The 27,076-nt window shown below is 47.1% G+C and overlaps 1 protein-coding gene across 4 annotated transcripts; it reads right to left on the reverse strand.

The window, feature by feature from the left end:
- Positions 1 to 6,122: 6,122 nt before the first annotated feature.
- On the reverse strand, positions 6,123 to 25,641 carry MGAT1 (alpha-1,3-mannosyl-glycoprotein 2-beta-N-acetylglucosaminyltransferase). 4 transcript variants are annotated; one of them, XM_043912483.1, is made up of 3 exons: positions 25,621 to 25,641; positions 24,018 to 24,439; positions 6,123 to 8,680 (listed from the first exon to the last, which is right to left on the reverse strand). In XM_043912483.1, exon 3 carries the CDS (start codon positions 8,554 to 8,556, stop codon positions 7,213 to 7,215), a length of 1,344 nt encoding a protein of 447 aa, XP_043768418.1. In that variant the 5' UTR covers positions 8,557 to 8,680; positions 24,018 to 24,439; positions 25,621 to 25,641; the 3' UTR covers positions 6,123 to 7,212. The 4 variants fall into 4 exon arrangements, with proteins under 4 accessions (XP_043768418.1, XP_043768417.1, XP_043768416.1 ...); XM_043912482.1 differs by lacking the exon at positions 25,621 to 25,641 and adding an exon at positions 25,373 to 25,514; XM_043912481.1 differs by lacking the exons at positions 24,018 to 24,439; positions 25,621 to 25,641 and adding an exon at positions 18,951 to 19,107.
- Between the last annotated feature and the right edge of the window lie 1,435 nt (positions 25,642 to 27,076).

A 27,076-nucleotide genomic window follows, 5' to 3' on the forward strand; every position in this document is an offset into this window, starting at 1 on the left:
CAGGGTTCTGAACAAAGGCCCTTTAGTTTAACAGTCAGGCAGAGGGGCAGGATTCTCTGAGGTGGGCCATTATGTGTGATTATGATAAAAGCAACGAAAAGCAAGTAAAAAAAACAGTTCCAACATGGAGTCAGAATTGGCTTCCTGCCCGCAACAGTCAGGGAACTAGATCCCAATGCTGCAACTAAAGAGTCTGCCTGCCACAGTTAAAGATCCCTCATGCCACAACGAAGATGGAAGAGCCTTTGTGCTGCAGCCAAGACCCAGAACAGCCAAAGAAACATGTGCTCAGTCGTTCAGCGGTGTCCGGCTCTTTTCGATGCCATGGACTGTAGTCTACCACACTCCTCGGTCCGTGGGACTGTCCAGGCAAGAATACTGGAGTGGGTTGCCATGTCCTTCTCCAGGGGATCTTCCCGATTCAGATACTGCAGGTGAATTCTGTACTGCTAAGCCACTGAGGAAGCCCAGACAAATGAATAAAATAAATATTTTTCAGAATGCTTAGTAAATAGGGAAAAAAAAGATGACACAGAAGTAGTCAAATATACTTTTTCAAAAGACAGGAAATGTGGTGCGTGTTTCCACATCAGGAAGGGCCCTAACCTTTGCCCCTAGATGGAGGTGTGTGGGAGAACGGACAGAAACTCAAGGCCCCAACTGGGCTGGAGGCAAACCACTTATCTCTAAGGAAATCCTTTCAGGAAGCCTGAAACTCCAAGTGTTTGTTAAATATATTTAAGGAAAAAGGTAAATGATCATAATTATGGTGACGGTGAATATGTGACATGGTTATAAAACAATATATAGGATATATATAAATGTTTAACTTATATAAAGCTAAATAAGTATTTATGTAATTTTATGACTTTATAGATGATTTATCTATTTATCTACATATATGAGAAAGAAGTCTGACTGTAAATAGAGATAGGGGGTGGTGGATTGTAAGTGTGAATGTTTTATTATTTGCTTTCTGATTTCTAAAATGAACATGTTTTGCTTTGGTAATATGAAAAAAAGTGTTAATGAATGACACCTTTCATTTTAAAAGGTTATTGTGAAAAAAAAAACACAACAGATTAAAGGTCATTGTAGCTAACCATCTAACAGTCCCCACCTCTCCCCCACCAGCTTCCACCAGCCCCAACCCCCCTCCTCAACTCCTCTGCCTGCGGCCCATCCCTGGTTGCCTACCACACCCCCAGCTGCAACCCCCAGCCTTGGTCCAGTTTTGAACAAACCCTAAGTTGCCAACAAAAGGTTCAGGGGAACCCTGGTCAGAGACTCTACTCAACACATTTGTGTACACTGGGGGTAACTGGGCCCACGAATGAGATCCCACCACGATGACCCAGATAAGACCAAGGCTGAGAAACTTGTGGAGTGGAGGGAAGGCGGAAATAGCAGAGGCTGAAGAGTATGGCAGGAAGTGGAGGAGGAAGGGCTATGGGTCACTGGCAGAGGCTGAAATGCCAAAGCCGAGGCAGAGGAGGGGTGGGCTGGCCCAAGCCACTTCCGGGCCCACAAACACATCAGGTCCCCAGGAGGCCACCTGTGGGCAGCTGTACCCTGAACATCTCACGGACAAACCCTCCACCCTCGGGAACTTGGGACCTGAAAGCACCATACCAGTCAGTCACCAAGGTTCCAGTGAGGGCCTGAGGGAGGAGGTAGGTGGGTCCCAGGGCTGGACAGTGGGTGTTTGTCAAGCAGGGTAAAATTGAAGCTTTGTTTTCCAAGGACAAAGTTAATGGCAGGAGCTGAGCCCTGTTGGAGTAAAGAGATAAGATGATGATTTCTGGGGTCAAGGAAACCCTCCTGACTGCACGTGCACAGGAATGCTCCTCGGGGTTCAAAAAGGAGGGGGTGTCACCCCGTAATAGGTGACGCTAAAACTCCCACAGGCCTCTGCACTGGAATCCCTCTTGGCAAAAAGTTGCACATGCATATTGGGGAGGGACCTAGAACAGATCAGGAGTGAGAAAAGAAATGAGATAATTGGCCAAAACCAAATAAAGACCTGGAAGAACTGCCCTATACACAGATTTAATCACCTCTTTACTGCTCTCCCCATTAGGGAGGATGCCCTTTCTCTCCACGTGTGTATTTCTGCCTTGCTTCTGTCTTATTTAAATCAACTGTTTCTCTGTGTGCTCTCCCACACATTATATCGTGTCTCTAATGATAAACTTTATACCTATTTTTACAGTTCTTGCCTCCTTGAGAAATTAATTTTTCAAATGGGACAAGAGTCAGGGGAACTTGCTTCTAGCTTCTAGCCATTCTCCTACATACCCTCTTTTGGTCTGGTGGCTAAGATTCCTAATGTTTTACCCAAGCTATCCAAATTCAATTCCTAGGTAGGCAACTAAGATTCTGCTTCAAATTGCTGCTCTCTGCTGTCTCCCAAGATCAGGCCCAGCTCACCTGGGAGCCATGTTGAGCTGGGTGAGCTCAGTACCCAGCTCCTGTCAGCTCCTGAATTATCTTTAATCTCTGGACTCAAGGTTATCATAGCTCTGCAGGTTTAATGACACCCATACTTTTTCCATTCAGTACTTCTGCTTGCTTTGTTATCCACAGGAGGATCATGGTTTGAGGGGTAGCAGCCAGGCACACACGAATCACTTGGCCTCTCTGGGGACGCACATCAAAAAAAAGACAAACAGAACACAGAGACCCCTGAAAATGCTCCTCACTTGAGGAGAAACCAGCCTGAGTCTTCTGTCTCCTCCTCTGCAATCTCTCTGGGACAGCTGCCCTCCCACCCCCACCTGCTGTTAGACCTGACAGCCCAGCCCCATCTGCCACCCAGGGGCCTGAGGGAGAGGAGACCAAAGTACAAGGAAGGCTGAGATAGCCTTGGAGGAAATGAAGTAAAAGATAGAAAAGGGATGGTCCTGATTAAGTTCAATTCAGTTCAGTCACTCAGTCGTGTCCAACTCTTCTCGACCCCATAGACTGCAGCACGCCAGGCCTCCCTGTCCATCACCAATTCCCGGAGTTTACTCGAACTCATGCCCACAGAGTCAGTGATGCCATCCAACCATCTCGTTCTCTGTCGTCCCCTTCTCCTCCCACCTTCAATTTTTCCCAGTATCAGGGTCTTTTCCAGAGTTGGCTGTTCACATCACATGGCCAAAGTATTGGAATTTCAGCATCAGTCTTTCCAATGAATATTCAGAGTTTATTTCCTTTAGGATTGAGTGGTTTGATCTCCTTATATAACAGGAGAGAAAAAGGCAGGGCACAACTTTTGAAAGAATGACATAGCCCAAGCACATAACATAAACTGATTAGAATCAAATGGGACCAAGATGGCAGACGAGACTAGACCTTGATCCTAAATCAGCAAGTGAAATGACACACCCAGAGGTGCCATGACAGTTCCAAGTCACTGTCAAAAGACCATGGAGTGGGCGGTGGCCCAAATCCTGGAAACTTCTGCCCCTTCCCCAAAACAGTTGGAATAACCCTCCTACTCATCAGCATATGAAATTACCCAGCTTATAAAAACCAAGCTACATTTCACTGCTGCACTCACCCTCTGCAATGGTCCACAGTCTGTGGAGTGTGTTTTCATCTGTATCTGAATAAAACCACTTCTTACCTTTCACCTTGTCTCTCACTGATTTCTTTCTGCGATGAGACATCAAGAACCTGAGCTTCATTAGGTCCTAAAACCAGGTACCGTGGGTTTTGGCTGGGTTCCAGCCCCAGTCATGTGGGTTCAAGTCCCAATCTGTGGTAAACAGTTTCACTTGGAGTCCAAGGGACTCGCAAGAGTCTTTTCCAGCACCACAACTCAAATGCATCAATTCTTGGGTGCTCAGTCTTCTTTATGGTCTCTCATATCCATACATGACTACTGGAAAAACCATAGCTTTGACTTACGGACCTTTGTCAGCAAAGTGATGTCTCAGCTTTTTATACTCTGTCTTGGGCTGTCCTCTTGAAGAAAGTGAAAAAACTGTCTCAGCTTTTTATACTCTGTCTTGGGCTGTCCTCTTGAAGAAAGTGAAAAAAACATTCAAAAAACAAAGATCATGGCATCTGGTCCCATCACTTCATGGCAAATAGATGGGGAAATAATGGAAACGGTAAAAGACTTTATTTTCTTGGGCTAAAAAATCACTGCAGATGGTGACTGCAGTCATGAAATTAAAAGACGCTTGCTCCTTGGAAGAAGCTATGACCAACCTAGACAGCACATTAAAAAGCAGAGACATTATCTTGCCAACAAAGGTCCATCTAGTCAAAGCTATGGTTTTCCCAATAGTCATGTATGGATGTGAGATTTGAACCATTAAGAAAGTTGAGTGCTGAAGAATTGATAGTTTTGAACTGTGATGTTGGAAAAGACTCTTGAGAGTCCCTTGGACTGCAAGGAGATCAAAGCAGTCAATCCTAAAGGAAATCGGTCCTCAGTATTCATTGGAAGAACTGATACCGAAGCTGAAACTCCAATAATTTGGCCACCTGATGCGAAGACCTGACTCACTGGAAAAGACCCTGACGTTAGGAAAGATTGAAGGCAGGAGAAGGGGATGACAGAGGATGACATGGTTGGATGGCATCATCAACTCAATGGACATGAGTTTGAGTAAGCTCCGGGAGTTGGTGATGGACAGGGAAGCTTGGCACGCTGCAGTCCATGGAGTCACAAAGAGTCACACACAACTGAGCGGCTGAATTGAACTGAACAAGGTCTGTCATTACTTTCCTTAAAGGAACAAGCATCTTTTAATTTCACTAAACATGGGCTCCATTCCACCCCAACTAGGTGTGTGGCCTTGGCCAAAGGAACCTCTCTGTGCCATTTCCATGTCTGTAAAATCAGAGCATTAATTACTACCCATGATCTTTTTGAGGATTAAATGAGTTAATTTTAATTGTGGAGCATAAAAACAATGCACTTGGTAAGCAACTGTTAATTTAGTGCCAAGACCAAAATACACCTGATCCTGTTGTCAGGTGAGATAGAGCCTTGCAAATCATGGACAATGACCATGTCCCTAACCCAGAACAACATTAAATAATCGATCTAAGAGGATGTGGGAAGACAAAACTAGCTCTATAAGAATCTACAAGGTTAAAATGGATGTCTGAACACTGGTTCCCTTGAGTTCAGTTCAGTTCAGTCGCTTAGTCATGTCTGACTCCTTGGGACCCCATGGACTGCAGCATACGAGGCTTCCCTGTCCATCACCAACTCCCGGAGTTTACTCAAGCTCATGTCCATTGAGTCAGTGATGCCGTCCAACCATCTCATCCTCTGTTGTCCCCTTCTCCTCCTGCCCTCAGTCTTTCCCAGCATAAGGATCTTTTCAAATGAGTCAGCTCTTTGCATTAGGTGGCCAAAGTATTGGAGTTTCAGCTTCAACACCCCTTAGCAGAAAGAAAATTCCTGAGCCCAGTAGCGAGGCCAGAGTTGCTCCCTCAGTGACCTGGTTACACACCCTTCTCCACAGCTCATCCACCTGATGTGACGCTCAAGGGTGGTTACTATCAACAAAGTCACCTAGCCCAGGGTTTTCAAACCCCCTAACGAAATCAAGTTGATGGGTCACAAGCAGCATTAAAAAAAAAAAAAAAAAAAGTGGGTAACAGAAACTCTCAGGAATAGTTTCAGGGAAAGTTTGCCATTTATGTGTGGGTGTTCTGGGTGGCAGTGTAAAAGCCATTCTCACGCTCCATGTGCTACTGCCAGAGTTGATCCAGCTGTCAGCTCGGATGCCTAAGAAATGGTGCCTGGGCCAGCAGAGGGCGCCCACACCACATACCCACTGCAGGAGGGGAGGCCCACGTTCTCTCAGGCCTTGAGGGGCCACAGCCCACCTCTACAGAGATTAGCAGTAGGGGAGTAAAGGCGGAGGTCCTCTCCACCTCCAAGCCTGGCCTTTCACACCCAGGCCCCTCCTCAGCTCTCCTATGCCTCCCCCGCCCCCACTCCCTGCTCTTATCTTCCTGTCTTTTTCTTCCTCCAACTTTTCTTCCTCCAACGGATTTACTTCTCTGTGCAGCCCCTTCCTTCAGTCCTCATTCTATTCCTTTCTTCCTCCATCCTTCACCTCCCTTTTCCATTCCCACCTCCTTTTCCAGGACACATAAACACACAGTTTTTCAGACAATTCAGCCTTTATTTTTGAAAATAATTCTGTAGCTTAAACTTTCCTCCATGAACTGAGGTCAGGCAAGAACAAAAAACACACACGCTGCTCTCCAGCCCACCCGCCTCCTGATCTGCGTGCCGGGGGACGTCTGGGAGAGAAGAGGGAGGCTGGGCTGAATGGTCTTGGCTGCCATACCTCACACTGAGACGGCCTCCAGAAGCCAGGTTAATGTGAACTGTCCTAGAGCAGTCCTAGAACTGTCCTAGAACAGGGAAAGGATTGGTTTTTGGAAAAGACTGGAAGGAGAGGTGGGAGGGGCAGTCTGTTTCTTAGAGGAAGAATGAGGGAGGGGTGCCCCAGCATCCAAGGCTTTCTCCCCACCACAGCGGATGAGCTGAGGGAATGTTCTGCTTTTCCCCTTCCCCACTTCATCTCAGAATCATAAACAACTGGGCTGCATGGAAAGAAGAGCTGAGAGGAGGTCAGAGATGAAGGAGAGGGGAAGAAGAGAAATACAGGCAGGAGGCAGTAAACCCTGACAACCTAACAGCTCTATCCAGACCCTGACGATGATGGAACCCCTTTGGTTAGTCTCATTCTGGCACAGATACATGCCCTTCTCACATAATCCAGCCTCCTACCCCTACTCCAACTGGGAGAAAGCAGAAATGGCCGGGGACAGGTACAGGGGGAGGCCTTATACTCTGGCTAGAAGAGCCAGGACAGGGAAAAGAGGCCTGATCAAGAGAACTAAAGTTGCCAACCTCTCCGCTGATGTCCTAGGAGAACACCTGGAATGTGGACGTGTGTGGCCATGACAAGCCCAAGTCCCTCCTACCACACAGTGGTTTCTTGCTTAATAAGTCCCCCAACATATCCCAGAAAGAGTCCCCTGATTTGACCCCCTTGAGAATGAGAGAATAACCCTCACCTTAACATCTGCGCACTTGAATGCCACTCGGAAAAAGAAAAAAAAAAAAAAGATAAATGGACCCAAGAGAGAAACACAGAGAGGACGATGAAGTCCAGGGACTGCGGTCCCATCTTAGGCCATGAGATGCCAAGGAGGGGGCCCACGACGGACACACAGGTGCTGCTAATTCCAGCTAGGATCATAACCACCCCAGGTCTGGGGTGGGGCCAGGTGGACACGGCGGCCCCGGTACAGGAAGCTGACAATGCCGCGGTAGCCGGCCCTGGGGACGCCAGACTTGAGGTCATCCATGACCCCCAGGGCCTTGGCAAAGGCCTTGAAGCTGTCCCTGCTCGAGTACTGCACTCGCACCTCCTGCAGCTCGCTCCGCTCACTGGTCCTCACTTTCTCCACCTGCAGCAGGGGAGCACCATAGACTCGTGCAAGGAAATCCCTGTCGTAGGTCTCCTGTCGCAGGTAAGACAGGTCCAGCTGGGTGAAGGGCACGAAGTGCTGGTTCAGCTTGATAAACTTGAGGTGCTGGTCAAAGAACTGCCCGTGGCTCACACCTTTGCGGCCAAAGGTCATTGTTCTGGAGATTTCGGGCCGCACGCAGGCCCGGCCCTGCCGCTGCTCTGGCCGGCGCATCCAGTCGTCCCAAAAGGCCTTGGGCCACTTGGGCTCCAGCTCAGCCCAGAGCTCAGCCAACAGCAGCCAGCCCAGGCCAGGGAAAAAGTCTGTGCGGTAGAGCAGCTCGGGCTTGCTGGAGTCCACCATCTGCTCCTTGCCATTGTCGTTCCAGGCAGACACACACCAGAGGGAGGGGTCGGCCCTCAGCAGCGGGTAAGTGGCCTGAAAGTACTCAAAGAAGTCTGGAGCCACCTCCAGATCATCCTCTACCACCACGGCTGCTGGGAACTTGAACTCGTGAAAGACCTGGCCCAGTGCCCAGCGGTAGTGCCGAGCAATCTTGTAGTAGCCCTGGAACTTTCGGTGGTCAGGTGGCACTGCAATGGTGCTCAGGTCGGGCTGCCGGATGTGCATGACAGTGTTGCCGTAGGAGGCGATAACCTGGGCTGTCTCCTCATGCCCGCAGTCCTGGCTGACGATGATGGGAAAGCGCTCAGCTGAAGGCCGGTAATTCAGCAGCTTGTCCAGGCAGCGCCGAACAGTACTGCGGTCACAGGCGATGACCAGGATGGGGATTACAGCTGGTGGAGTGGTCACAGGCACTCGCGGCGGGACAGGCGGGGCCACGGTGGGTACCCTCCACCGCTGGCTCCACCTAGCATGGTGCTCCCTGATCTGCTGCAACAGGCCCCGCTGCCGCTCCAACTCCACCTCGGCGTCCTGGGCCAGGCGGATCACCTCGCGGGTGAGGCTGGCGGGGTCATCATCAAGAGCACTGTCTGAGGGTAACCTGCCAGGCGCTGGGCGTGTCCAAAAGAAGAGGAGCAGCAGGGCGTTCCAGGCCACAAAGAGGATGGCGCCCCACAGCACAAGCCCTGCAGACTGCTTCTTCAGCATCCTGGCCCCCGCAGGGGAGGCGGGAAGGGTAGGGCTCAAGGCTGCCCTCAGCTTGCCTGGCTCACACCCCCACGGTTCTAGGGATGCTTCCTCTGGGCTCCGGGATTAGGAAGCAGCCATGAACCTGAGGAGAGGAGAAAAACAACCATCATCACAGGGTGCAGGGCTGCTCCAGAGTAGAAGAAGGGGGGCAGAAACAGATGAGAAAGGTCAGGACAAGGAAGGCCAGGAGCTTAACTCCAGACCTCTCTTAGAAAAGAGCTACCCATTCCCTAATTCAGAGGGTCAATCTGTATGGAAGAACAGGATTAGGATAGCATGCTCCCCGACTCCAAAATGAGTTTATGAATCCTCTAAAAAGAAATGTGGGTTTTTTTGAGGGGGAAGTGGGGGAGCAGTATATGTAGAGAATGATGTTGGTGGAAGAGAGGAAGCAAAGGAACCCCACACACCCCTTCTCTACCTGACAGATTTTGTTTACCATCTTCCATCCAGAGCTTAGGAGAGGTGGGGGGTAAGACCATCTGCCTCCCGTTCCTCAAATCAAACTGCCCAAAGATTACTGATTTTAAAATTCTTAATGTCACACCTCAGGACTAAAGCCAGCACCTTACCTAATAAGGAAGCACCAGAGGCATTCCCATGAAGGTCAGGGACCAGATCTACATGACTGTTTAACATTCTGTTGGAGGGATCAGCCAATGCAATTCGACTGTAGAATACAATTACAGGCAGAAGTACAAATGTGCTGATGCTATGAGAATATGCCTGGAAAACTCTAAGAGAAACAATGATAAGTCCAGCCCAAACAATCAAAGAATTGAGTCAGGTAGTGGCAGATAAAAATTAACGTGCAAATATCAATAGCCTTCATATCCACAAATAATAACTCATCAAATAAACAATGAATTTTTTCATTGTTTCATTAAACAACAAAGAGAAAACCTTATTTATAATAGCTATGAAATGATATGAAATGTATGATATGATACACTATTCAGGATAAACAAGAAATATGCAAAAACCTACAGGAACTTATAATTCCTGAAAAGACAAAAGGCGACTTAAATATCCCTTGTTCTTGGTTAGGACACCTCAGCTTCATCAAAAATCTCAATAAAAGTATGTTTTGTAGAGCTAGTCAAACTGGCACTGAAGTTCAAACAGAACATCTAGGAAAATGATGAAAATGAACAAGCTGTGAAGAGGGACTAGCCCTACCAGATATACTACACATGACAAAGCCTCTATAATTAAAAGTGTGTGATGCTGATCAGATCAAACGAGTCAATCCTAAAGGAAATCAACCCTGAATAGTCACTAGAAGCACTGATGCTAAAGCTGAAACTCCAATACTTTTTCCACTTGATACAAAAAGCCAAGTCACTGGAAAAGATCCTGATGCTGGGAAAGACAGAAGTTAGGAGGAGGAGGAGATGACAGGATGAGATAGATGGTTGGATGGCATCACCAATTCAATGGACATGAGTTTAAGCAAGCTATGGGAGATGGTGGACAGGGAAGCCTAGTGTGCTGCAGTCCATGGGGGTCGCAAAGAGTCAGACACAACTGAGTGAATGAACAACACAATGCGGTTCTGATGTGTAAACAAACAGATCATTCAAGGAATGGAAATTAAACAGATCATGCAAAGGAATAGAATTTCAACTACAGAAATAGACCCAAATACATGTAAAAATCTAATGTATGATAAAGAGGATAATTAGAATTACTGGGGCAAAAAAAAAGAATGGTCTTATTAATAGTGTTATAACAACTATACAGGTATTTGCGGACAAAAATAAGATCTGTATACAAGAATAAATTTCAAGTGGACTAGATATTTAAGTAGAAAACTAAAAACATACAAGTGCTAAAAGATTTATGTCAGTTCCTCTATAGCTTATATAGGGAAAGGCTTTCTAAGTATGCCCTAAAATACAGATGTCGTAAGAAATACAATACTTCTGCATGGCTAAAAGTACCATGTGTGCTCAGTTGCTAAGTTGTGTCTGACTCTTTTTGACCCCATGGACTGTAGCCCACCAGGCTCCTCTCTCCACGGAATTTTCCAGGCAAGAATACTGGAGTGGGTTGCCATTTCCTTCTCCAAAAACACCATAAGCCAAGTCAAAAGAAAAATAACAAACTGGAAAAGAAAATTTGAAAACACACATCACAAGTAAAAAGCCGATACCCTAACAAACAAAAAACTTCTTAAAAACTGAGGGGAAAAAAAGCCAAAAATTCCCTGTCTAAAACACTAGCATAACTCACACAAAAAAGTACTAAAATGGCCCATAGATGTATGAAAAGGTGTTCAATTTCACTTATGATAAGAAAAATTCTAATTAAAACTATACTAAGGCAACATTTCTCACCCATCAGACTAGCAAAAATAAAAAATTTGTCTGATTCTCATAATAGAATCAGTTTAAGAATAGAAGTTCTAATTTTGATGATTTCTAATTTTCAGTTTTTTTTTTTTTAAATGAATCATGTTTTTGGTGTTGTATTTAAGAAATCTTTTGTAGCTATGAATGGCTCTGGATTGTTGTCTGCCTGATACTTCCTTTGTGTAAGTTACCCACAATAAACTTCATAACCGCAAAAAAAAAAAAAAAAAAAAGAAATCTTTGTTAAAGTCACAGAGATTTTTTTCCTATGTTTTCTTTTTTATGTTTTACAGTTTTAAGTTTTACATTTACATTTATGATTCATTTTGAATTAGTTTTCATATATGGTGTGAGATAAAGAACTGAAGTCCTTTTAAAGTAGCTTGGCAGTTTGTCAAAATGCTAAACAGGGATACCATATGACCCAGCAAGTCCACTCCTACATATACACCCAAGAGAAATGAAAACAAATGTCTATAAAAAAAAACCCATGTATTTATAATAGCCAGGACATGGAAGCAACCTAGATGTCCATCAGCAGACGAATGGATAAGGAAGCTATGGTACATATACACCACGGAATATTACTCAGTCATTAAAAAGAATTCATTTGAATCAGTTCTAATGAGATGGATGAAACTGGAGCCCATTATACAGAATGAAGTAAGCCAGAAAGATAAAGACCAATACAGTATACTAACGCATATATACGGAATTTAGAAAGATGGTAATGATAACCCCATATGCAAAACAGAAAAAGAGACACAGATGTACAGAACAAACTTTTGGACTCTGTGGGAGAAGGCGAGGGTGGGATGTTTAGAGAGAATAGCATCGAAACATGTATACTATCAAGGGTGAAAGAGATCACCAGCCCAGGCTGGATGCATGAGACAAGTGCTCAGGGCTGGTGCACTGGGAAGACCCAGAGGGATCGGGTAGAGAGGGAGGCGGGAAGGGGGATAGGGATGGGGAATACATGTAAACCCATGGCTGATTCATGTCAATGTATGGCAAAAACCACTACAATATTGTAAAGTAATTAGCCTCCAACTAGTAAAAATGAAAAAAAAAAACCCACGTAGAATGTTTGAGGGAGCTTTCCTCATAACAGCCCAAAAGTGGAAACAACCCGAACACTCATCAGCACTGGATACTGATAACTGCGGCTTATCCACGGAACGAAGTAACACTCAGCAATGAAAATGAAGCACAGAAAACAAATAAAATGAATGAAAGAAACTACTGATACACACACACATAGACAAATCTCAAGATAATGTTGCAACATATGAAGGAACACATACCGATCAGTGTCTGCCTAGGAATGGAGGCAGTGAGACCATCAGGGGAGGTATTACTAGGAAACTTTGTGGGGGTGATAGTTTCATGGGCTGAATATATATGAACAAACTTATGAAAATGCACACTTTAAATACATAAGGTTTACTGTATATCATTTATACCTCAATAAAACTTTTCAAAAAGATATTATTACATCAAATGACAAAATTAGAATATAGACAGTATATCAAAATATTTAGTTGATCAAAATATCAACTATGACTACTTGATAACCACACTGTGGTTATATAAAAGAATATCCCAATTCTTATATAATACACGATGAAGTAATTAGGTACAGAGAGCCATGGTAGATGCAACTTCCAAATGGTTCAGAACAAAAATATCAAGAATAAATAAGAAGAGAAAATGGAACAAAATGTTAAATAGGTGGATCTGAATAAAGGGAATATGAGAATCCTTACACCATTTTTATTCTTGCAACTTTTTTATATTTTGAAGTTATTTTCAAATAAAATCAGAGACATAGCCCACAGCTCTGACTAGCTTCGTCCAATATGGCCCCAGCTGGACACATCAGAAGAACTGGGGACCATCTATTTGTCCTGAACTCTTCAACCATTCCACGATCTGCCATGACGCGACCTGCTCTCTGCCAGGCTCTGGGAAGAGACTGGCACACACAGCCAACAAGAAAAAGGCATGGTCCTGCCAGGCCCCTCACTCTACCAGACCTCATTACTTAAAGGATCTACCACACCCTTCAATGCCAGGACAGCTGCCATTCTTGAGCATGCAACTTTCACCTTGGCATTCCTGCCTCTGGTCTTACTTCACACCCAAAAGCTGCAGGTCTGCACTCTCTTGTGCTGGCTGCTCTGCCAGCTACCCTCTGCCTCACAGCCCAGTTCACTAATGCTAACCAGAATCTCGGGTCCCAGATTTCATCTCTGTGCTCCTGGGCTCTCAAGCAGGCCGATCCAGTATCCAAGGATCAAAGGGCTGATCTTGAATGGTCTCTACAGGGAATGGATCCTGCCTCCCTCCTCTGAGACCCCTCCAGCCCCTGCAAGCACCACCTCCTCCTATCTTCCTTCCAGAAACCATCCACACTCACAACTCCATAGCACCAGTCTTCTTAGAAGCCTCTGTTTTATTGTGTCATTAAATTTCCATTTTATCAGTGCTCATTTACCAATCAGGGTTTCCCAGAAGAGAAACACACACAGATTCCCAGTTTTTCTTCCCTCTGCCTGAGGATGTGGTCAGTGTTGGAATCCCTAACCCTCCATGTCCTGCCTCCCAAGTGACTGGGTAGGAAAAGACTTCAGGCAGAAGGATGGGGGAAAGAAAAGAGAAACTGAACTCCATCATTTCAAGTGTTGGCTTCAGGGCTGGAGGAGCAGGCCTGTCTCAGACTTATCAATGAGCCACCTCAGGCCAAGAGGCTCTCAGAGTGGTGGCAAAACCCCAAGGGACCATATCCATCCTCACTCTTCTCCAGACATTAGAACTAGGTAGACCACACCCACTACCCCATGGCCTAGAAGACCTCCCCACCACCCTTCTAAGCCAGGCAGATCAAACCAATCTTCTCAGCCCCTCTGCAGACTGTACCCTTAGCAAGTCTATAAACCTTGTGAATGGCTAGACAGCCCATAGCAAACAGCTGCCCCAGTCCACCAGGCCTCCAACTTAGCGCTCAGGACTTTGTTCTCCACTCCACAACCCTTTCCTCTAAATTGTCAAACAGAACTTCCTTCTCTTGCCATCGGAGCACAGGACATAACTATTCCCAGGCCCACCCCTTTTCCACACAGACTCTCCCACAGTCCCAGTGCCATTTCCTACTACTTCTCCCCTTATTCTCCAGGGCACGATCCTCTACTCTGCCTACAAGTTAGTGGTGTGTTAACACACAAACGCACGCACTCTCCAGGAGATGGCTGTGCCCATGGGATGAGACAGTCCATCTCCTGGCCAACAGAGCCCATGCACTCATCCAGGAGGCGCTGCCGCTCCGAGTCCCACTGGTATGGAGGGTATGGCAGTAACAAGCGCAAGTCAGGCAGCCCAGGGCAAGGCTTGGGCGTCACCCTGACTTTTTTCACATTGCTGAGACTCAATTTTCTCGCCTCTAAGATGGAAATGGTAGTAGAATACCTCATTGGGTTGCTTTGAGGATTGGCTGAGATAATTCACATTAAGTGTTTAGAACAGTGCCTGGCATGAACAAGATAAGTGCTAGCCCATCACTTGTCTGTCTCCTCTCTTGGTGGTTCTCTCTGCACCACTCTACTAGAGTCCTTCCAGGGTCCAAACATCCAGGCCTGCCTCAGGGCCTTTGCATGTGCTTGTATGCCTGGCCTGCTCTTCTCTCTCTCCTTCACCGAGTGGGTTCTGACTCACATCTCGCCGGACACCGTCCCAGATACCATCGGCCCACGTGAGGTCCACCTCCCCTTCACGACCATCAGCACCAGCACAACACTGCTCAGTATCTGTCAAATCCCCTCAGCTACACGTTACTGGAGGCGGACCAGCTCCCCCAGTGCTGCCAAGCCGCTATGCTAGGATCCTCAACATTCAGGAGATTTGCCTGTAACAAAAAAGTGACTTTCCTGTGTATGTCACACACCTACAATCACTTAACTGTAATTCCCAAGTCCAAAAAGTGTTGAAAAACAGAAGTTTTCCACACTTGTTTGGCATAACCTCTTTTGGAGAAATCTAATCTAATGTGAGGCTACTTATAGCCTTTATTTATCCCATTCATATATTTTGCTACAGAAATAAACATGCTGGACTATGGTATGCTGCTCCAGATCTTAGACTATATCATAAATATACCAGGTCATCTTTTTTAATCCAAAAATTTCTAAATTCTGAAACACATCCAGCCCCAAGAATTTCAGAATTACGAAAGTGGAAGACAAAGTAATTCTTTCACTGCTACCATCCCATTTCAAGATCTTAAACCCTTTAACCTGACTGGGTTTCTCAGCTGGTCCACCTATCACTAACTTTGCTTCCCTTTAAGCAACCTTCTTAAAGTACACACCTCTCACCTGTGAGAGTCACAACACTCACCTGCCTTAAAAAACATACTGCCACTACCCACAGAATAAAATTCAAAATCATTATTATGACACACAGGGCCTTCACAACAAACTGACTCAAACATCCCTTTCACTCTCACTTCCAACCACTAACTCCATGAACTGCAAATTCTGGCCTCAACAGGCTACTTATCTCACCCAGTTAGTACCCTTTATACACTACTGTCTCTGCTCTGGCTGGTCCTGCATGCTGAAATCATCTAAAGCCCTGTCGACAAGCATGGTACCTCTTAAGAACCCAGTCTGGGTGAGTACTTCCTTAACATCCAGGCAGACCTGGGCTCCCCACAGCGATACTCCCACCACACTCTCTGCACACCCCCTGCCTTCCTCTCCACACTGTAACAGAATTTGCGGCTCGACTTACCTGACTCTCCCTTACTCCTTAGAAAAAAGGCTCTGTGACCTCTAAACCTCTTACAGTGCTTGGCACATGTATGAAGTTCAAGTAGTTAGATGGAGGACATTATTAACTAAATTGGGGAGAAAGACTAAATTAGAAGCCTAACAGTGAAGGATTACATTTTCCAAAGTTGACTACAAAACATCCCATTCTACAGGCTCTTCTTACAAAGTGACAATGACACGCCTCCCTCCAGAGCTTGGGGCAGGGGGCAGGGTGGGTCGGGTCAATGTTTCCTCTCTCTGAGCTGTAACTACAGAGGAAGTGATTATGTGACTTCTTAAGACTAGTTCATGAAAGTCAACAGTTTCTACTTGATGCTCCTGAAATGCCTATTGTTGGAACCCAGCCACCAAGGTAAGAGGAAGCCCAGCCACATGGACTAGATACCTTCCAAGTATTCTGGCTGACAACCACAGCTAAGGTCAGCTGACAGTCAGCAACAGACAGTAGACATGAGAGGAAGCCTTCCAGATGATTCCAGCCCCAGCCACATCTAACTGCAACTACATGAAAGACCAGAAGCAAAATGACATAGCCGAGACAGGAATAAAATAATTCTGTTTTAAGCCACTAGGTTTTAGGGTGATTTGTTATGTAGCAATGAGTATCTGAAACGATGAGTGACGCAGAATCTAAGTAGCCTTGGTACAAAGGGCAAGTGTTCCTTTTGCCCTCTGTACCCAAGAGTCCAAATTTTGAGGTCCTGCCCCTATACATACTCCCTTATTAGATATTTACTGATGAGTAATAAAAAATACCTACTGGCTTAAAACAAGAGCAATCATTTATTCTCTCTTGGTTTCTACAAGTAAGGAATTAGGACACTGGGGCACAAAGGAGATGACCTGCCTCTGCACCATGATGTCTGTGACTTCAGCTATGTGTCCTCTAAAGGCTTAGTCTCTCATATGTCTGCAGGTTGATGTTGGCGCTGGCTGAGATGTCAGCTGGAGTCACCTCCATGTGGCCTCTCCACATGGCATGGACTTTCTCTGAGCATGAGGCTGAACTCCAAAAAGTGACTGTCTGAAGAAAGAGTGCAAGTCAAGTAAAACTGCATCCTTTTCATGATCCAACCTTGCATCACTTCTGACTTATTCACTGGTCAGAGGTATCATGAGTCCTGCCTACATTCAAGGAAAAAGAAACACAGCCACCACAGCCAGGTGGCAGGAGGGCAGTGTCCTACGGTAACAACTGGAGAATGGCATGTTTAAGGTTGTGGCCATTTGGGAAAATAGAATTGGACACACCTTCCTTTTCTAAAATAGAACAGTCCTTAACCTTGATCTGAGCACCTGATGTTCTGTTATCAATGACATTTGCCTGCAAAGCACAAACTCAAACTTTGTTTTGCCAGAGTTTTCACTGCTCCTTCAGGGAAGTGACACAGCTGGTCCATACCACCAAGTACAAAGACCAAGTACACTGTGGTGGGAATGAGGAAGGAGCCTTTTTAGTGAATAAGACCCTCAAACAAAAACCAGGAGGCTCTGGGCAGGTCCCACCAACTCCTGTAAGTCTCAGGTTTTTCTTCTGAAGAACTGCCTTGGAGCTGTAAGAACCCTTTCTAACACTCTGATTCCTATAGTACTCTCTAGCCAGTCCTCTATGAAGAAAAAAAAAAAAAAGGTGTTTTTAAACAGCAAGAGAACACCAGATAGTCAAAAATGAGCACAAATGGAGAAGTCTTATTTAGTTTTTAGAAGGCATGGAAATGAATGCTGACAGACCTTCCCTTCCATCTCTGTCTTGCTTAGCATGTTAAAAAGCACTGCCTTAAAAAACCGAGAAAGTATAGACATGCCAGAGATAATGGAGACTTAACTGAATTATTTTTTTGTTCATTATTAGACCTCCTCTAATAATGTATCCTCCTGTATCTTCTACCAGGCTCCACAATTTCAAAAGGATGGAAGAACTGAAAGGGAGTCAGAGAAGATACACTAAATAATTCAAGGACTTAAGAGAATAAGGCCTAGAGAGAAGGGATACAGGTTATTCATCCTGGAAAAGGCTAACGGGATACATGATGCTAGTGCAGCAAAAAAGCACAAAGCCTTGGGAAACCAAGGAACCTTGAGCAGTCACTTGTGCCTTCGTTCCTGCATTTGTACAGGGAGAGGCTTGATGTGGATCATCTCCAAGGGCCCTGGGATCTGATGACAAAAAGAACAGTAATAACTTCCTCAGTGTCCCAAACAGGAAATGAGTTTAACCTGTCACATACGCCACTGAGGTTAAACACACTACATTGCTTTCTAATCTGAGAAAGGACAGGGTGGGAAATCCAAGAGAGCTCAATAGTCTCGGAATCGAAGGAAGACACGGTGGGGGGGTTGGGGGTGGGTGTAAGCATCTAAGAGAAAAGGCTACATGGTCTGAAAAGTATTATCAACGACAGAAGAGAAAGCTGGACAATCTTAGCCAGTTGATGTTCGTAAAGCAGAGACTAATTACATACATCACAGGGGCAAAGGTTAATCAAGGTAGAGCATTTTACTTCGGGTCTCACTGTCCTGCGGAGACACAGACTAGCTGACCCCAACCTTTCTGCTCGGGAGTTTATAAGACGCGGGCCCTCCACGTTTCAGGGCCCCCTACTTCACACACATTAGCAAACAAGTAGGAGCAAATTTTCTTGACAATTTACTTATTTCCATACTGAGTCAATTCTTTCTCAGAGCTGTTGAGAACCCCTAATAACTTTTGGAAAGGACTCTGGGGTGGAGTCTGAGGAAAGGCCACTTCGGATTCCTCTTCCCAACCCTCTCCAACAACACCAGCTCCTCCAAGCCCCGCACCCAAGTCCGCCCGGAGGGTGAGTTTCACAACCACCCCCCTCCTCGCGGAGCCCGCCCTCTCTCCAACAGCTGGAGGCCCGGGATTCCGCGAGCGGAACGCCAGAGTTCCACTTCCCGGCTCAGGAGGGGCGCGCGGCCGTGACTCCGGGTGGCCCGGGCCAATTTCCTCTTGCTGGGGCTCGCATGCACCGAGGCTGTCGGGGGACACAGAGGGATTGGAAAGCGGCAGCCTCTCAAGTCGGTACCGGAGTTCCGAAGCGCCCTCTCCCCTCCGGCGGGGCCTCCTTCAGTCAGAAACCTCGATCCCCTTCCGGGAACAAACCCCAGAACTGACGGATGCCGGCGTTCCCCGGCTCCCACTTACCAGGTCCTTCCAACTTCCCGGCCCTGAACTTGGCCCGCCCCGAAGCGTGGGGAGCGAGCCGGGTGACCCGGCGCGTTCAAGGCGCTCGCGCGGCTGCCGGCGCCTTCCGCCCGGCCGGCCCTTCTTGCAGCGCGCCGGGCCCGGACAGCCGGGCGGGCAACGTGGCCCTTCCCCGGGGAGGGCGGGGCGAGGCGGGGCAGGCCGAGGGGCGGAGCTGTCTGCCCCAACTCGCCCAGAGCCCCTTCTCCCCAGGTCATCTCCAACGCCCGATCTCTCAGAACGACTCGAGGTCTGGACACCCCAAGTTTTCCGGGGTTCCCAACTTCGGGAGATGTAGTGGAGATAACTGTTACTATTGGGCCCTTCGCTGCTCACAATCGCAACTCCACGGGTCAATACCCATCAAACCAATTACGCTTAATCCACTCCAGTCCAGACTTCTCGAGCCTCCCTGCCCAGCTCCCAGTCAGAGTGCAGAATCTCGTGGAGTTTAGGGGAATAGCCCTGCCAGAGGCAGGCCAAGCAGCTTACCTCAGTAGTGCGTTTACCAAACCCAAAGCCAAGAATCTGGGGGCCTGCTCCCCCAACCGCTGGCTTCCGGGAGGGAGGAGTCCAGGGCATCACAGAGGCTGCAGCTTACAGGGAAGTGAGAACAAGAACCAGGGTGCCAAAAGGAAGCCAAGAGGAAACACTTGCAGTCAAAACCGAGAAAGAATAAGCTGGCTTCCCTCACCCACCCTTGTTTTTGGTTTTTCTTTCGGGGTAGATAATGCTGTTAGTTCAGAGTAAAAGAGTAGAAACAGACAGACCTTTCCCTAAGGGAGAACCATTAGACCCAAAGAGGAAATGAAGGCCTCAAGCATGCTTTGGGGTAGACCTGTGAAAGGGGGGTAGGGGGAACCCTGGAAAAGCCTAGATATCTGTATCTGACCCTAAGAAGTGAAGGTGGGAAGCTAAGAACTACTGGTTACTCATGCAGATAACTTTCCTGAGAAGGACTGGGTCCACAGCCAGCGCTAGCATGTGATCAGGACACACTGTTCTGGCACCAGCACCTGCCCCCATCCACTTCCCTCCCCTGTGTTTCAGAGCACAGAGCAGTCTGGAACTTCATGGTGTGTGGTTACTGACATCACTCATGAACTTGTTTCTAAGTGAAACTAGGAATTATGCAGCGGTTTAAAGAAACAAAGGCAGGACATGACCTAAAATTCCCTGCATGGGGGTCTGGAGCTAAAACAAAATTGCAGTGGCCTTCACATGCACCTACAGCCTACCCCACTCCCAGCCTCTCCTTTAACCCTAGCAGCTCTGCAGAATATACACTGTCATCTCACTCTACAGATGTAGAGTCTGAGGCTCAAGCTAAGTCCCAATTTGCTGAAGGTCACAAGACCTAATGAGGGTCATGGCTAGGTTTTAGACCCAGGCAGTCCTACTTCCAAGATGGCACTCATTATTCCCTCTTCTCATGCAGCCTTGAGTGTTTGAGATAGCTGTGTGTCCAGCATGACAAGCACACAGTGGGGCAGCGGGGAAATCCTGCAGTTGGAGCCTGGTCCTAAAAGAGAAGAATGAAAGAAGAGCTGACACCTCAGTGACGCTGGACTCTGTGTGTGTGTGTCCAGGGTCTCCAGTTTAGTCGATTGTGTGGACTGTGGCAAGAGATGGGAGTCCACACTTATGGGCCAGTCAGCAGCCAATGTTTCTGTACCTCTGCCCTCTCTCTAAGCTTTTCCTCATGAGGGGGGCATGGGATTATTACATACTAATACTCCATGTCAAAGCAAGAGGGAAAACCATAGTATCCTAAAACTGGGAAAAGTTGGGAAACACTGTGGATCCAAGATATCAAAAGCTAAGATCACTGTCCCAGGACAAAGGCCAGAGTAGAATGCTGAAAGGTAAGGAAACCAATTAGCCCAGAATATGTCAGATTCCCATCTCTACCAATCATCCTCCTCTATCTAAGGCTATTCGATAGGGAAGAGAGAAGATAACTGTGTACCAAAACTCACACCCCATCACTATAACCCTCTGTTTAAATTTCAAGGCTCAAAGAAGATCTACGAGTAGAAATTCCCTGACTGTCTCAAAACAAAGGACCTGATTAGAGAGGCAGGATGAGCTGAATTCTTGGATGGAAGCAAAAGAAAACATGTGTTCTGAGAGGCAAGATTCCAGGGTGATGAGTGCCAAATTGACCTGGGAAAAGAGGCCCTGGGCTCCTGATGGATGTTTCACGGAGAAGGGTTATAGGGGAAGAAGGGCAGAAACAAGGAGCCAAGTGCCTGAATTCTGGGGATGAAACTGGGATTGGATCCTGTGAAAATGGAAGAATAGGAAGTTCTGGTCCTAGCCACTACTCCCAAAAAAGGAGAGGATAGACAAGAAGGAAGTGAAAATTGTCCCAGGAAACTACCCTCCCATAAACAATGCCCAAGATATCCTGAATTTTTGTATAATTTGCAAAGAATTCATGCTCTGAACATAAGACAGATTTTAGCTTGAAACCATAAGTAGAAATAAAAGCAAAGCTTTAAATCAATGATGTATCTATTTTTCCCCTCTTACTTCCTCCCGATATCTCTACTCCCCTCGACAACACAGAAACTCAGCTCACCAAAATCAAAGAAAAGAGAAAAGATTAACACAATAATCACCGACCAATGTCTATTAAATGGAACTTTTGGTTAGTCACCTACAATTCCTTTTGGATAAAAGAAGGGTATAAATAAATTCAGTTACAACATACACACAGTATGTGGTTTATTGGTCCTGGCTAAGTGGCTGAACACCCAATGAGTGCTGTGCCCTGGCATCACGGTGCCCCTTTGAGAAGGCCAATGGCTGTGTCAAGAGGACTGTCTTATTGAAGGGTTAGGCTGAGGGAAGGATTACTGCTTTTGCTGGAAACAATAGGGGAGAGGAATTCTGGCTCACTCTAACAAGAAAACATCTTACCAGAGAGGCTGTCTGACAGGGCCCTCGAGTTCTCCTCCCTGGAGGTTTGCAGCAGAATACCGATGGCCCTTGTCAGGTCAGATGCTACAGAAGCAGCAGAGAACTGGGCAGGCAATCACAGCATCTGCCACTTTACACTAAGGCAAGCCCTGCCTGCTCAGGGCTTCTGTAGCTTCCCCTCACGCATCAAATTGGGAGAATAATCCCTGCTCTGTTCTCCTCATAACAATGTGGTGACGAAAAACTGACACAAGACAACAGCCTGGACACTTCACATAATGTAAGCACTGTACCAATACAGCACGACTCTGTGGTACTTCAAGTGCTTCGAAGCACTCACAGGCCTCCTAGGCAGGATGAGGGCCTGGGACCACATATCCCTGAAGATCACTGTGATCCCAGTGTCTAAGCAAAGAATAGCACCAGGAATTTGCTGGGCAAAGCTAGGGGAGGTGACAGACCCACCCTACAGTAGAAGCCCAGCCTCAAAAGAGCTACCTTAGGCATCAGACTAGAGAAGAAATATCTAGGGCCAGGAAGTCCACCTAAGTCTGCCTGCCCAGCCCTCAGGCCATTGGGGGTCTCACAGACTCCTATGGAAAAGAGGAAGGGAAAAAGAAAGAAACCAAGTCATAAATACACAATTTTCAGCTTGCAAATGACCACTGAATATGAGGCCTAGGTATTACACAGCTAGTGAGAGGCAAAGAGATGCTAGAAGCCAAGCTTCCTACCCCTTTCCCAGTCCACTGTATCCTACTGTCTATCAAAATTTCCATCACCTCTTCTTTCTGCTGTTTCTGTCACTCAGAAAAGCAGGCATCTTGGCATAGGTAACTTGGAATTCAAGGAAGGAACAGAAGGTAAGAAGGTAAAATGAACAGCTTCTGCTTTAAGTGGGAACAGAGCCTGCGAAAATATAGAAGGCTAAACAACGGCAGTCTGAAAAACACTGTCACTTCAAAGAGCAGGAGAGAAGACCAGGACATGGCAATAAAAAGGAAAGGCCCAATGCTCACTCCAAGAAATGGAGCTCCATCTCCTAACAGACACTTGGTCCTTGAGACTTATACTTCTCTCCACCTCTCTTTGGTCTGCTACCCCAAAGAGGCCAGCTGACTGGAGAGCTCTGACAGCCACAAGGTACCTGGCAGAATCCCTTAATCTGAGTTCTCTTTGAACCCGTGCACCTTTGCCAGGTATTGGCTAGTAGCAACAGGATGAGACAAATTCAAGACAGAGTTTTTAATTAAGCACAAGTAAGACTTTTGCCAGAACACTAATTCAATAAATGAACAGAACTCCTAATTCAGTTTTTCTCTATGCAACTATACAAGCATATCAAGCAAAAACAATGTTACTCTGCTACATGTACATGGCCCTGGGTACTCCTGAAAAATCTATCATTTCATTTGTTCCTTGCAAACAACCTGTGGGGGACTTGGAAAGTTAGTTATCCCCATTTTGCAAGTGAAGAGAACATGGCATAGCTTAACTGACATATCTAGGGGTGTACACTAAGAAAGGCAGAGCTAGGACACAAATCCTGATTCCCAAACCTGTGTTCTGTTTCTCTGCTCTTACAGTGAGGTTTCACGGCCTACATTTCCTTAAAGGGGAAGGAGGAGAGCCAACTTAGGAGGTATTCCAGACCATCTGCTACCTGCCCCCACCCAAGGCAGCTCTATTTAGTTAGCTCCCCAAAACACAGCAGCCTGCCTCAGCCTGGATAATCCATTCCAGAGTTGTACTTAGCCCAAACTGACTTGGAATCCAATTACCCCAGTGTGGAAAAAGCCCTTACAAGTAATCTAATACAACCTCCCTTCAGAGGCCTAAAGTCTTTTTATGTTCTCCTTGGTCTAACCTCACAACTGCCATTGCTCCCAACTCCTTTCAAGGTACTCTATCTGGGTAAGGAGCTACTGGGAACAAGCCTGCACCCTGAGAGGGAAAGAGAGGTGAAGTTTCCTGTGTACCCATCAGGGTAAGAGTTCTCATCAGGGCATTTTCTGAATGGCAGTGTCCCCGGACTAGCCCCACTCAACACTATCTGCACAGGAGCAGCAAGAGACCAAGTGGGAAATGAGACAGGAACCTTACCTTTCTTCTCTCAGCTGCTCCCCTGAAGATCATCAAACCCCCATCCAGTACTCCATTTCCAAAACTGAGAATCCCAGATCAGAAACACCGAAGTGCAGCTTCTCTCCTCTGGTCCAGGTCCAAAGTCCATGGCTGAGTGGACTCTGAGTGGGAGGAGTCTGGGGGGGAAGGAGTTTGTCCAGGCCCCTCCCCCCCCTGCAGGCTTCAGTGTCCCTCCCAGAGGTCTATTACATCCCTTCATTCAGCTGGTTTATTAAGCCCAGAGTCTGGTGATAGGCAGATCCCAGGTACTATCCCATCTCCTGTTCAGGGAAGGAAAGTCATCCACTGTGAGGGCTGGAGAGTCCGTCTTCTGTTGAAGCTCATGAGAGGAAACAGGCCTTAGAACCGGCATGGCCCAGGAAGCTGATTTCTGTGTTAACCTGAAGAATATTTAAACATCATGACACTCTCTAATCTATTATATACCGAAAGGAATCCCTAATACTTCCTACCTAAATGAGATTATCATCAAAAACCCTTCCTTAAACACTCCACAAGGTTACTCAAAGTACCTACCTCACTCACATATTCCACCCCAAAACAGTCACCTCAACAATATGTATACAAATATGACTCAAGATAAAGGAAAGACAGCGCCTAATCCCACCACAGAAAAGTAACCAAAACCACTGCTGTGTGGAGACTGTCTTCTAAGAAATACAGAAAAGAACATTCTCCTCCTGTTCTCCTCGTTTGTGCCACACACTAATCGCCCTACATCTCCCAAGCTTCTTAGGGTGTGCAGTGTTTTAATCGGCCAACTCTCCCAGTCTGAATTAAATCCACACCAGACCTAGATTCTGGCACCTTCTACAAGCATTCTTTGCCCCCTTCCCTTCACTGATACCTCCCCCCGTTTCGTGCCAAAGATGTAATTCCCAATCTCCGTCAAACTCCTTCCTGAGGCGACTCCCGAGAGCACTTTCCTGAAATGTTAGAGGCCCGAATGCTACCACCAATAGCCCTAGTGATGTTCCAATTTTTTCAATCCAGTGGCCCACCCTGGCCGCCCCCTCCCTTCTAAGTTTATTCTTACACACACACACACACACACACACACACACACACACACACACACACACACACACACACACACACACGCACGCACGCGCCTTTCCTTCCTGTAGGGGCGTGGCATCCACAAGAACGCCCCCCCACCCAGCCAAGAACTTACTCCTCCCACCCTTCTCCCCAGAACCCCTTGCTCTGTGTTCACTGGGAAAGAGGGTAACAACGCGACCCTCTCTAGACTCTGACCCCCGCACCCCTCTGCGGCCCAGACGACCCTCGCCCTATCTGCGCTGGTTCTTTACCTGGGTCCCGCCCACCCAAACTCGGCAGGTATCCGCAGTCCGCCCCTGGTCGGACTCCAGGCCCCAGGCCGGGTCCCCACTACCGGCCCAGGCCCCACCCCCTCGACCCCCGGCGCCCGGCCCTCCCCTCGCACTCCTTTCCCCCTCCCACCATCTACCGCAGCCACTTCCGCCCGTCCTCCGGAAGTGGGTCCGCGGCAACTGCCACCTCCCGTCATCCCGCCTTATCTCCCCCCGCCCATCATCACCGCCACCAAGGGAGCACGGAACGTGACTCTGCAGGACTTGAGGTTGTTCTGCAGTTACTAGTCACAGAACTGGAGACGAGGTGTGGGCAGGACAGAGTGCGGGTGAGAAAGGACATGGGGACAACAGTAACGGCTGTGCAAGAAGGGGCGGGGCAGAGTGTGGCGGAAAGCCGGAGCTCGCGTCACGTAGAGCCGCGAGGGAAGAAGAGCGCATGCGCATGACACCTCGCCCGGTTGGTGAAGTTTGGTGCTTGGACTGCTTGGCCAGGCTGGACTCGGGCGGGAAGGGGGCGGGGCGAGAGCCCGCAAGTCGGGGCGGAGTCGGCCAGGGGCAGTCTCGCCCGGTCCCCTTGGTTTTACTGTCGCAACAACCTGCCTCTTTGGAGTTCTGAAGAAGGTCTAAGCTGGTCCACTCTCTGGATTCGAGTCCTGGTGAGAAGCAGTTCTGGAAGCACCAAGGCCTGTGTTCACCCGTTCCTACGCTGAGAGCTCTGCAGCAGTACTAGAAGAAGACTGTTTTGTTTATTGCTTACTTTTCTCGCTGCATCTCTCACGGAGGCAGGACCTTCCTTGGGTCTGAAAAGAGACTACAGTAAGCTCTCCTCCCCCTCCCGCCCCCAGGACAGCTCTGTTCTACACGCATTGTGCGAAGCCCTTGTCAAGTCTCAGTGTTAGTATGCACCAGTCTGTGCCGTCGTTACCGTTCCCTGAGCAGCACAGAAGTCTTCCAGAGGTTAGATGGCTAGAAAGTGATAGGGGCTGAATGCGAACCTTCCAGTCTGTAACACTAACCTGTGTTGCCACTATCGTGTGCAGTCTCCTCTTGAACCTTTCCACACCTTCAAACATTAGACTTACAGTTTCCAAAATTACCCTGGTTTATTTTTTTCTAAATGTATTCGTCAGACATGTTCTTGACTTAAAACTGCATGCAAAAGGAGCTACTACTAATTTTTGTTCATATGCCATCTACTTAATGACGTGTTCTAGAATTTTGCCAGGGCTTTGGATGACTTTGCAACCTTTGTTTTTTTCCCCTTTAATTGAAAACTGGAACTTAGTCTGCAGTCTTCTGGAATATCTTCTTTGATACTGAGCTGCTAAAATCCTTGGAATTTTCATATGTGATAAGAGTACTAGGAGGCTCTTTTGTTATAATATTTGACCTTTGACCTTAGTTCCTGCCACAAGGCCACAAAAACCCTTGGCATTTCCTGGGTGATAGGAATGTGATTTCTTCTAATGAGCAACTTTGTGTGGGCTGCTAGACAGCTTCTGAATGGGAGCTGGTCGTTGAAAAGATCAAGCCACGATTAGAGAGTTGGAATTTTTTAGCATCTCCCTCCCATGCCTTTCCTTGTGGGAAGGCTTCCCTTGTGGCTCAGCTGGTAAAGAATCCACCTGCAATGCGGAAGACCTGGATTTAATCCCCTGGAGAAGGGAAAGGCTACCCACT

Source organism: Cervus elaphus, chromosome 9, assembly GCF_910594005.1.
Source record: "Cervus elaphus chromosome 9, mCerEla1.1, whole genome shotgun sequence".
Taxonomy (NCBI): domain Eukaryota; kingdom Metazoa; phylum Chordata; class Mammalia; order Artiodactyla; family Cervidae; genus Cervus; species Cervus elaphus.

Bases quoted from the DNA above. Each gene is read 5' to 3' on its own strand.
- MGAT1 (XM_043912483.1), bottom strand. From the start codon at position 8,556: ATGCTGAAGAAGCAGTCTGCAGGGCTTGTGCTGTGGGGCGCCATCCTC.